Source organism: Falco naumanni, chromosome 8, assembly GCF_017639655.2.
Source record: "Falco naumanni isolate bFalNau1 chromosome 8, bFalNau1.pat, whole genome shotgun sequence".
NCBI lineage: Eukaryota > Metazoa > Chordata > Aves > Falconiformes > Falconidae > Falco > Falco naumanni.
The window spans coordinates 25,980,646-25,993,248 of NC_054061.1; the positions used below are offsets into that span (position 1 = coordinate 25,980,646).

At 40.4% G+C, this 12,603-nt stretch overlaps 1 protein-coding gene and 1 long non-coding RNA gene across 2 annotated transcripts in view; both read right to left on the reverse strand.

Moving 5' to 3' along the window:
* LOC121092583 overlaps window positions 1–5,960 on the reverse strand; it is a 67,106-nt gene extending 61,146 nt beyond the window's left edge. Inside the window, exons 1-4 of the mRNA XM_040603818.1 lie at window positions 5,948–5,960; window positions 4,296–4,350; window positions 2,321–2,478; window positions 845–912 (exon numbers count right to left, since the gene is read on the reverse strand). Coding sequence (XP_040459752.1) covers window positions 845–912; window positions 2,321–2,478; window positions 4,296–4,350; window positions 5,948–5,960 — 294 coding nt within the window. The remainder of the gene's footprint in view (window positions 1–844; window positions 913–2,320; window positions 2,479–4,295; window positions 4,351–5,947) is intronic.
* Window positions 5,961–7,411: 1,451 nt separating this feature from the next.
* The window catches only part of LOC121092753, a 65,842-nt gene continuing 60,650 nt past the window's right edge, over window positions 7,412–12,603 (reverse strand). Inside the window, exons 13-15 of the long non-coding RNA XR_005829372.1 lie at window positions 10,610–10,760; window positions 9,278–9,346; window positions 7,412–8,064 (exon numbers count right to left, since the gene is read on the reverse strand). This is a non-coding gene — a long non-coding RNA (uncharacterized LOC121092753). The remainder of the gene's footprint in view (window positions 8,065–9,277; window positions 9,347–10,609; window positions 10,761–12,603) is intronic.

Consider the following 12,603-nt stretch of genomic DNA (forward strand, 5'->3'; position numbering starts at 1 on the left):
TGCCTGATTTAGGATGGAGTTGTCTTAGAATAAATGTAAATTAGAGGCCCAATCTGCCAAAGACACCGAAAGCACCACAAAATGTAGGAAGCACAGCCTAGGGGTCAGAAGGAACTCAAGGCTCACCTGGGATGGCCATGGAAACCAACGGCTGGAAGAGGCATCTGGAAAAATGCCTTCACCAGAAGAGTTTTCAGCCAACCTGCCTGGGCCTTTCAACCCTTCTGAAGAGAGAATGTTGTTATAGACACACAAAAAATCCAGCTGTGCCACAGCAGATTTCCAGGGTCTTGACGGTATCTGCAGTGATGGGCAAAGACCTGCCATAGAGAGGTGTGCCACGGGAGATTTTCAGAACTACTTTCTAGTGAAACTATTGAAAATATGGGCTAGAGTCAAGTTCTATGTATTGACACTGACTACAGGGGCTGTTAGCACAACCGAAAGCTCAACTCTTCCTTTCTTTCTCTGGAAATCTCTGCATCACCCGCTGTTGCCATGGAACTTCAGCAGCAAACAGGCGAAGACCTCATTAACTCCCCGATTTCGACTCATTCCTGTGGCCAAACCCATCCTTCGCACTGCACGGGGGATGACCCTGCAGGAAAGCATTTTTGGGTGACATTTTTTTACTCAGGATCTGACCCTAGATTTGATAAAAAGAGATGTATTTAAGTTGCCTTGGTTCTGTTTAGATCAAGAGCCCCAAAATAGGCTCCATCACTGTATTAAGACTCTGGATCTTGATTAGGCTTGCACAAGCATTTAAGTTAGTGCAACTTGTTGAAGCTTCAGGAAAGAGTACTTTCACCAAGTGAGCAACAGGTGTGCTGATTAAACTTACCTTTCCTTTTCCAGCACAGCCACAGAGCTCTGTGTTCTGCCTTACCACACTTCCATCCAAATTCCCCCCTATTAGAAAGGATGCAGAGAGAGAGTTTTCGTGGATTTGTTTCAAGGAATAAAGGTTTAAAAGGCAAAAGAAGAGACAAATAGTGCAACTCCAGCTCTGGTAAGTGGATTTCATTGACCTGTTTTTTTTAAAAAAGTATATATAAAGGCAGGCAAACCCCCACTGTCAGCTGCACAGCACGTCTGTGGGGTAGAGTAGGTGCAACTCAGTAAAGCACTGCTCTCAGATTAGCATCTCTGCTGCTATGATGATCATATAAAAAGTGAAATCAGATAACCAGCAATAAATCAAACCTAATATGTAAATATTAGGCACTGATTCTACATATTATCACAGGCTGTTCAAGACTAATGGTGGCAGAGGGAAGCTCTCCTGCAGCCCCTGTATATTTTAGGAGTTCCTAGGGTTGCTCTGCTCCGCACCTCATACTGCACCATACATGCCTTGCAGAGGTGTTAGAGACCGTAATTAATTACCATTTGTAGAACTCACTGAGATTGTCAAAGAAAGGCACTAGAGAGCAAGTGGCATTATAAATTATTACACTTGAAATCATTCAAACTCTTCAGCCTTCCACTGCTCGCCTTCTCACAAACTTGAAGCATTTCCTTTTTTTCTCCTGAAATAAAATTTGCCCTCTTGACACAGAGAAACCATTAGAGAGGCTGTATTTACAAGCACCTAACAGTATTTTCTCAAGTTTATTTTGACATTGACTTTTAATCAACATGATGATGATTGAAAAAGCTAGTCCAACGTTTCACTAAAAAAGGAATATTAAAAGTACATTGATTGTGTCTACAAAGATATGCAATTAAAAAGTATGAGTGCTGTTATTTAACACTTGACTTTATTTGTTTTGAACTCTTGTGGCCCTGTTGTGTACATGGTTAAATGTGCAATGCTGTGTGTTTCAAGTAAATCGTCTGTAAGCAATTTTATATTTTAATGAAAATAATTACAGTTTGAGTAATATGAAGTGTATGTGAAGTATAACCCCTGATGCTACTTCCCCAGAATTAGCTGTGATATAAATTATCATGATTTATTATGGTTACTCTGTGCTTTATGTGTTTATAGGGGATCCTGGCTAGCAGTGATGATTCTTAACTAACAAAGAATTGCATTTCGAAAGCAATTTTTTCTTGGATCTCATCTGTAATTCTTCCACAAAAGTGATATGATTTAACTATGCTGCAGTATGTGATATTGCAAAGATGGCATTATTGTGCTGTCATTTTGACAGCTTACTTTAATTTACACCATTTAATGGGTGAATACATTTTTTAAAAAATCTGGTGTTATTCTTTCTTAATATACCATATGCCATCGATCCCACATACACTTCTTTGCATAAGCGCACCAAATTATACAGTGGTATAAAGCAACCTATGTGTCATATACAACCTGTCTTTTGAGTGACACATCTGAAGCTGAGGTCCTGTCTGTTCAAGGATACTGTGGGTCCTATGACATTTCCGAGTCCCGAGCTGAAACATGTGACGCAGTACTTTGTGTACTGATTAGCATCTGTCCACCTCAGAGACAGGCACTTCTCAGATGTACTGTACAAAAATAAATTTATAAAAGTAATTTGCCTTGCTAAAAGCAAGACTATAGAGAATGTAAAGATTATTATAATTAAATTACTGCAAAAGCTAATATCTGCAGCAGCTGGTTTCATATGCAACCACTATTTTAAACTATTTTGTCAAACCCTTCCAGTTCCTAACACGTTTTTCCATCTAATGGTAACTACCCATCAGTACATGCAAAGGTTGGACAATCATTCCCTTTGTCTTCTTCTGGGGAGGGCAGCCCGATCATTCTTCTGGTAAGGGAATTACAGGATCATCTCCAAAGGGAACAGAGAATACACAGGTCTGACCCAGGCCCAGCCCCACCTGTCCCATAAATGAACACCTCAGCTCAACAGAGCTTCCACATGCAAAATCCTTTATTTAAGCAGCTTTTCTAAAGGAGACAGACACTCAGGCTACTCATATTTCAAACTGCTTAGAAGTTGCGCAGCTACATAGGATGCCACTAAGCTCAAGAGACCAAGCCCTCCTTCTCAGGAGGACCCATTACCCCGGGTTCATGTACTTTTCAGATGTGAAAACATCTACAGGGCTTCCATGTCACACCTGTCTTTTATCTGTCTTGCTTGGACCTGTCCACAAAAACCTTTGTCGATGTGCTCAGCAGAGCCTGAAGTCCTGGCACAGGAGTAATCTCTGAAGACTTCAGCAAATCTGCTGTGGGACGTTATGTCAGTGGGGGAAAATTTCATGGTGCCTTTGGGAAGCAGTCTGATTTAAAGAAAAACAATTTCATGACAGGGTTTAAAGCAAGCTGATGATACCTTCAGAACTTAGCTTTATTTGGTAGACTTTTTTTCCACTTTCCAAGGACACCTAAGAGTTAAATAAGTTAAAACCACAATAATAATAAAAAAAAAAAAAGCCTCGTCATTCTATTTTCCTGTTACAGATATTATTTTTGGACAGGAATGCTGCAAACAAAAATGCAGTAAGAGCTAAAGGTTTTCAGTAGGAGGTATCCAAGGTTGAAAAGGATTTTGCTGACGTGAACTAAAGAAATACAGCATACCTTTATACTTACTTAGCTCTTTGATGTTATACATGATACCCAGTATGGCATTACAACCAACAGTACATGTCATAAAAATACAAAGATTCCATGTGGAGTAAACCTGCAGTGAATTAATACCTCTGTAAAGGTGTATCCTGTGATGTATTAAGCTATCCTTACTTCAAATTCCAGCTCACATGCTCTCTACAACTCACATGACCAAGAACATGTAAATGTCCTGGCAGAACCAGGAGTTTAAATTCCATCACACTGACTACCAGCACATTTGAAATAAGAAAACACACGAGATATTTAGAAAATTATGTGCTTATTCATAAATGTTAATTACTGTGGGAAAATAAATAATTCCTTTTTTTTTTTTTAATGATAATTTAAGGCATTAGCATGCTGACTCACCTAAAAAACTGTTAGGAATTTTGTATGAGCAGAAATGAAGTATTTGCACATAACTAAGAAACAGATATTGACAACTGACACTTGCTTCCAGCACCTACTGAATTTTTTTATTTTTTTTTTTTTTTTTTTTTAGGAGACATCTCTGAGATAGGATTTAGCAGTTTCATTGGGCTTTGTTGTAGAGGTACAGAAGCTACATCTTTTAAATCTCTGGTAAAAGTCCTACAGTGTGGAAGTGGCAATGGACTCCAGCTCCCTCCCCCTCCAGTGTGAAAGAAGAGATGAGAAACTTTACAAGTTGGATGCTTGGCCCCTTGACCCGCGTGATACTGGATAACCCTCTGCATTGTCAAGCAACGGATCATCTTACCTGCTGCTGGGTGGAAAGGACACTTGCCTGTCTCTGAGGCAGACCTCCTCCCATCCTACTTAACCTATGGAAGGAAGGAAAGAAAAAAAAAAAAAAAGGTGAGGGGGAACCCAACAAAAGAAATAACCAAAAAACAGGATGAAGAGAAGATTTCCAGACAATTGAAGGCAAAACCAAAAATATTTCACAAACCAGCCTTGAAAAGGCAAATTTCTAGGCATTTCCACTCCTCTTTCAGGGTGGGAATGGAGCTCTGGAAAACATACAGCAGGCTTTGAGGCCCTGAGGGAAAGGAGAGTGTTTCTGGACACCAAGAAATGCACTGAAGCAGACTGGTATGGAATCATATTCATTTCTGATGGATTTAGTTGGTCAGCCCTTTTCCTCCTTCCATACAACACAGGCACGCTGATCTATAGCACGCACATATGGACACCAGCATATAGGCAGCAAATGCCAGATATAGTAAGAGAAAATTTAAGAGGTTATAAATGTTTTTTCATAATACTGTGTATTCAATATTATCACTAATGTAAGAGTCCACAGACACAATTTGAAAGCTTTTCTCCTCTCTTATGCAACCATAACATAATGAAGGAAAATCATTTCAATTCAACTTAGTAATGGCTTTGCTCACTGTCATTAGAAGGTGATTAAAAAGGCAAAACAACTTCCATTTTGAATCTCTAAGGAGAACGACTGCCATAGTCAAAATTAGTTAAAAAGATTCATCCCTGCCATTTGGTCGTAAAAAGGCAAAACATTTTGAGGGGGAAGGAGGACATGGGAGAGAGGATGAGGAGGACCGTGACATTGTTGGTACAACATAGTCCCTGTCACACCGAGAGGGAGACTGAGGCCTTGTGAAATCAGTGCCATATCACCTCTACAGCTGTGTCCAGCCCCCTCTTTGTGGTTTCAAACAAAAATCTAGCATTATGCATCTGCGACGAGCCTGCCACAGAAGCTTTTTGTTCAAAGGGATGATGAGATTCACTTTATCAGCTAACACTACAGTCCTGTCTGATGTGGCACAGGGGGAAAGAGATACTGCCTTAAAAACATTCTGAATTTCTTTTTATGCCACCCACATACGCGGTCATTACTTTGCTGTCCTGAAAGACAAAACTGCGTGTGGCTTGGGTGTACTGCAGACCATCTCTACCCCTTGCACTGCTGGTGGAAGTCTGTGGAGGAATAACACCGTCAGCCGGTCGTTCCATCAGCTGTGAGGCTGCCAAGTGCACAGAGCCGGATTTCCCCGCGGCCTGCCTTCCCTTTTCGGCACGGAGCTTAGTGCACTGAGTGCATTTTGGGTGTTCGTCTCAGTAAAAAAACCTGGCCACAAGATTTAGAATCAAAGGCACTGAGTTTCCAACCCTGCTGAAAATCTGGCACTTGCTGAGATGTCGGAGTACTTATGGTCAAAATATGGCCATAATCACTAAAATATACAACTGCCGTTCATAATCAGCAGTATTTGCTCACACAAATAGTTTCATTGACTTCAGTCGCAAGAAATACTAATTTTGTCTGACTCTGGAAAGGATTTCTAAGACCTAGAAGACAACAACAGCATAAATATTATTAAGACAGAGCTATCTTTGTCCGCCCATTAAGCCTTTATCACTACAGCTTCAGCAGATACAAACCAGAGTCAGCCATAATTCTATGAATATTACTGCATCACCTCACCAGAATGTGGGAGCAAGAGGTGGGCTTCTTTTATTCCTTGGAAAATATTGAGAAGCTAAGAGATAGTTGAGGGAAAGATGGAGATCTCAGTCAGAGTAGCAACATATTTGCAAAGCACAAAACACTGACACCGTGCCTGAGAAAAGATAAACAAATTATTTCTTTATGCATTTTGGTTCTGTTTGGTCTCAAAAGACAGTCACACAGCTGAGATGCCCAACACTTGAGTTTTCAATTGACTGGTCTGGGATGGTCTCTCATTAAGGGATCAGCTCTATAATACATCAGCTACTGGGCCAGTGTACATCAGTGGTTGGACGATAGATATACTTCAAGTCAAGCATATGCTCCAGCATTTGCTTATAAAGCTCTTTTGAACATAGGCTCAGGGACCTGGGTTAGACCAGACATAGCTGTCTTACAATATTTTCTTAAAGTATTGCCCAGCCTTGGAAATACAGCTTAACGTCTTGGATTCTTCTCGTAAAGTGGAAAGGGCCATGTGTCTTGTAAAGACTAGCCCCAAGGGAACTGAGGTAAAGTATTTTTGTAGCCTTACCACAAATTTTCCTTGTGTTTATAGCTTCATTATTTTAGTGGGTGTGTTATTTCAGTGTTATTTCTGCTACTTATTTTCTATCTTTTTTACTGTTCTTTTTTTCTGTCTTTTTGAAATAAGGAAAATGGACTCAACAGATGATGCAGAAGTCTTTATAGTAGAGCTACTGGTTTTCATTTCTGTTTCCTGAACCTCAAATAGACATGCGTTTAATACGCTCAAAGAATATTTCTGTAACGTTATAATATTAAAGTTCCTGCTAATGTCTGGTCAATGCAAAAGCTCCCCATACAAACAAAGGTGAAAATTTCTAGGCATCTATCTTCTGTTAAATGTATGTAAGGAGTTAAGACAAAATGAATTAAAGTAGAACAAATGATAACAGAAAAATTGTTTCTGATTAGCAGGAAACCTCAGGATTAGGATGCGGTTACTCTGTAATTGCAAAAATCTGATCTTCAGTAATACCTGGCAGGGTAGAACGGGACAAAAAAAAAAAGTAGTGGAAGCACTGAAAATCAACACTTAGCTCTTTTAATGTAAACTCATCTAAAGTACTGGTTTCCATACCTGTGGAGGGGTGCCCTATGCTGGGACAGACCTACCTCTGTAGCAATGTGTTGAACCTGGTAGGACAGGTCCTGTCTAGCACATCTGTCCAGCCTGGGCAGTCTATTTTTCACATAAGTGCTGTGTTTGCCTGGTGCCAGAGGTGGGTGAATTGGTAAAGCTTCAACCAAAATGCACAAAGACAGCAGCTATTGATCAAGCATAGCTAAACCAATGTATTTTCTATCCTGATGACCCATCCAAATTTCCAGTATATTAATTATCACATTTATTTTATCTAACATCAACTCGCTTGCCAGAGCTACTTTACTGGTAGCTTGTTTGCCTAATTAGCAGTAATTTGCCTATTAACTGAGCCTCTAAGTTTCCTGTACTCTCTGTGCTTAGGGACTCCAGTGATGACCAAGTTGTTGGACAAAGTTTTGATAAGAAGTAATGCTTAAGTAAATTCTACAAGCCATCACCCTAAGGCAAAATAAGTTCATGGTAAGGATGACTGGGTAAAATAATAGGAAACCTGAAGCTTTTCTCAAATCTGAAGCAAAACCTCGAGCCAAATCTTTTACAAGATGTGAAGTTAAGGTCTATTTTTTATTATTATTATTTTTAATTTGTCCTAGCCTTTTGTTCTGTGCCAGAAAAAAAAGAAATACCAAAATATCAAGACAAAAGGCTATTCTTGGATTTATGACATGAGAAAATCCAGGAAGGAAAGGAGACCTCATGAGAAAGCCTATTTTCACAAGATTTTTACATAGCTTTCAAAGTGTGTGTGTGTGTACTCAGAGGCAGAAAACGGTACATCAAGCTAACAAAACAGAATGTACCATAACATGATGAGTTACTTTGCTTACCAAGTCAAAATAGCCGGTACGATGCATTAAAACCTGGCAGAGTCCTTACGTTCCTGTCCCATGATGTGCAGACTCGATCTTCAGCAAAAGCCTGTTAACATCAGGTTGCCCAGCGCTCAGCAGCAGCTCAATGGAGTCACGTCTTTGCATAGAGCAAAGCACCACAGACCTCTTCCATTTCAGCTGCGTATATCTCAAACACTCTCGTAATTTCATTCAAATATTTAAAAAATACAATGGAGAGGCATGTGTACATGGTATAGGCATAGGAAAAATTCAAGGCAACAGGCAGAAGTATGCTCAAAGGAGAGCAGATAAGTTACAGTAGTTAATGTTTTACTGCTTCAAACAAAAGAAGTGCAACAAAAAAATAAATGCAATAGATGTAACACAGAGAACGGTTTGGTAGGAAACACAACGTGTGATTTGACTCAAGTGAAAGTAAACCAACATCAAGGAATATTACTTTACTGGGTTATTTTAAGAGGCAGCTGGTGCCCCTTCTTCCCCCACTCACAACTAGTTCAACATGGTTGAATTTGCCATGGACATGGCTGGACTCAGCGTGGACCAAGAAAAGGTAGCCGAAGCACACCACAGAAAGTAATTAAGAATGTGAAGTCTATCACCCACCATTCCTCTGTAGTGCAATTTTGCCTTTTGTTTCCTTCTGGTTGTGAAGTTTCAGAGAACGCTTGAGTTTAAAATTCTCATCTTATACAAAGGACTATACGTTTCCTTCAATCCAAGTCACTTTATTTCTGCTGAAATTCCTCAGCTTTTGTGAAATAACCTAATTCTGCTTGCAGGCCCTTTGGATAGAGAGTCCTTGTTGAGTGAGATCCAGTTAGTTTACCATAGAAGGATATATAAAAAGACATTAGTCATCAACTAAATTGAAACAGCAACCAAAGGTACCTCCCTGCAAATGCTTTGTGCTATGGTTATAAACCTTTCATCCTGTGAGGACCAGCCCCATGAGTCAGCTCAAAGTTTCAGCAAGAGAGCCCAGCAGTGGCTATAAATGAGTTTGCACTGGTGGTCAGGATCTGGCCATTGATCTCGACAGACGTTGTCATCCCTTCCCTTTACCCAGAGATCTTCCGAGCATCCTTCTCATACCTGGTGTAGGGCTCAGGCAGCTGTTGCAATCTGGCCATGTGGAACAGCAGCCTCATGAAAGTGGATATTGGTGTCCTTTTCACACGCTTATCTAATAATTCTCCCAGAAAAGCAACCATGTGGGAAGTTGTCCCTCATTGTGCTCTAACAATCTAACCAAGGGTTAAAATACTGATCTTTACCTGAATTATAACACAGCTTGGCATGTTTCATCAAGCTTGTGGTTCTCACCTCAGTTCCAGAGCACCTCTCTGAAAAGTAAAAACAGAACAAAACAAAACAAAAAAACCTTCTAAGATTACTACTAACTTGTAAACTATATTGAAGTAAAGCAAAAGAGCAGAGCAAAGAATGCCTTTTATTGTTGGCACAATAGAAAGTTAAACACCAAACTTTAAACAAATTGTGCTATTTGCTTTTGCAGCAGCAAAAGAGTTTATTATTTCACTATTTCATCTCACCTTGTGTCATTAAAATATAGGACACAAGTAGTAAAACACAAAGTAAATATGCACATATCTTTACACCATGTAGTGTAGCTATAAATCTTACTCTTTGATAACAGCTGTACTATAGCAATCATTTGAGTAGTGCAGCTGCCACAACAATATCAAATTTTATAGTTAAAAAGCAGTCAAAACTTTAATGGTACAGTGGAGGTAGATATATATTGTGCTATAAATAAACATTATCTAATGAAGAAATGAAACATGTTTATTTTTCCTTGACATATCATTCAATATCATATATCTCTGCTCCTGCAAGCTGCTATAATAGCAGCCATTATACTTCAGCATGTATAACAGTCTGTAGTTGTACTAATTATGTTGGATTTAAATGAGGGATGGGAGAACTTCAGATAATGTGGCCTTGCTTGCAAGGCCTCTATTTCATTAAAGAAGTATCTTAAAATGTTATCGGAGTTAACATGTGCTGGCAGAGGTTCTGAAGTGGTTGGGAATGCAGTGAGAAATGAGTGGGTTTTCCCCTTAGACGATGACTTCTGCTGTGTTTGTCTGACATGGTGTAATTGATCTGGGGAGCAGAAGACCATGAGAACTGATGTACTGGTTCAGGCAAGTAGCTGCTGCCATGTTAGTCAAAGCCATGACAAAATCTCTGAAAGCATATGAGAGCGCACAGGTCTAGGGGAGGCAGGTTCACGTCCCGCCCAAGGCAATACATGCCTCAAACACGGCCCCTGTGCATTGACTTTGCTTTCCGGGATTGCTGGTGTGCTCAGCGTTGAGCCTAGGGATGCAGTGACAGCACTGGTGGCACTCACGGAAATGTTCACCTGCCTACTACGTAGAGAGTGAATTAGGGCATGGAAGCGTGGGAGAGATCTTCAGCAAACGTGCTAGAAACGATAAATTTTGAAGAGTTCATAAAACATGATTCATCATGCTGTGGCACAAAACACTGTTTAACATTCAGGTGTGTGTTTCTGCAAGCGTATTTGCTTCAGTCCAGAATGAACTTCTGAAAGATACCTTCCAGTCCCTTCTACTCACCACACCAGGAGCCGCTGTGAAGAGCTTTCTGGAAACCACACACTGGGTGCCTTTTGAAGGACACTAAAATGCAGGTGCACACCAGGGCAATCTGATCGCTAACAGGGGGCCAAGTCCATGGGACCATACTGGCCTCAGTCCAAGGCTAACCCTAAAACATAAACAGGGTAGATTTGAGGTTCTCAGCACCAGCTGCTCTCCTCCTCAGCTCCATCCCTACTACTCCACTGCTCTCTAACATAAACATAGCCTCAGACCACTACATAAAAGACCAAATCCCACTACTACAGTATGTCACAAGATAAGAAAGAGGGGTGGGAGAGTGGGAACAAATATCCTGGGTTCCTGCAACGCTAACGAACTTGGCAAGTAAAATTAATGAACTCCATTCTCTTAAAAATCCTCCTTGGGAAGCCGTGCTTCCTTTCTTCACATCAGAAAAATTACGCTGGAAGCATCCTTACCAGAAGGGAGATTAACATCTTGCCTAGAGTTTGCCTCCTGTTCAGTGTGGGTTCCTCTGAAGATGACACATGGACACCCTGGTGGGAACTGCAGCAACCCAGGGGAGCTGATCCACTGGAGATCAAATCCCAAATCCCCAATGCTTACAAACAGCTTACTGCAGCTAAACTTTGTGTGTGCCCACCATCAGAGAACATCAGGGTGCTTTTGCTTGCCATCAACAATGCGTTTATCTGAAAAACCCCATGAGATGCTATAAAATAAACTCAACAGCTGCTAGCAGAAGATGACAAATCCTAGAAACCTTTTTGTCACATTGCAACCTATACAATTTACTCCGTGTTTACAAACAAATTGCTACAGAAAAATATTAAGTCCTGGCATTTAGAGAAGCTCTAGAAATTACTCACTCCCCTGGAATTCTGCATGACAAATTAAGACTATGCTTCAACTCCTAATAAATGAAGCTAGAGCAGAGTTTCATAAACGTTCTTGAGATTTCTTCTGTAACAGCTTTATTTTGGCTCCCCACTTTCCTGCTTAAACAAATGGAAAGGTTGGCTGATATTGTCAAAATACAGCACTTCTCATGAACCAGGAGTCATTTAGTAATGTAATTTATTGAGCCTGCATTGTAAAACATAAAATCATATTTTGGGGGGTGGGGGAGGTGGACACCCACCAAAAAACTCATTACCCTAAGCTAAGACTATTTTCTTTAAAAGACAAATTATTGCCATTGTGGACTCTGTAAGTAAGATTATGTGCTTCCAGAACTGGCCTTTCAGAGGCCAACAGGGTAAGTTTTAATGAACCGTGCAGTGTTGGGTAAGAACAGAACAGATGTTTGCACAACCATCAGGTAGACCTTTGTATATATAAATACACCACAGCAGATAATATCTAATACCTTTCTCACAGCTTTAACCTTCCCACTAAAAATACAAACAGGCTTTCTCCCAGTTGTGAACATGCTTAAAATCTAATTAATACACAGCCGATTGCAAACCCAAACTGCTCACACAGGGTCGGACCTGTCATCCAGCGTCACCTCTTTCATGACACAGTCTTAATCTCCTCCTTTGTCGTTATATTGCAGTTTTTGCTCTAAAGGTTTCTGCACTAAAAAAGTGGGAAGGTGAAGCCATAGTTCAATTCAATTTATTTTTATATTGCCTCTCAGAGAAAGTCTTTCAAAACGCTTTATAGTGAGAGATAAAATAATCATATAACACTTGCCAGAATTCAGCACTGTGACTTTCATACTCTCAGGGTAAAAGCTACATACCAGGAAAATAAAATATAGAAAATTTATAAACAGAGAGAGTATTAATAAATATGCATCGGCTCCACGCTGTATAGTAATGAGAAGAGGGAAGCAGACCCCTGTCATGGAACGTTCATAGCCCTTCCCTTAGGCAGGAGGGTCCCTCCCAGCTCTGCAGGCACACACGGAGGCATGTGCATGGAGCAGGGCAAACATAGCAAGGGCAGCGGGGCTGCTGGAGGCAGCGCTCAAAGGAGCCATC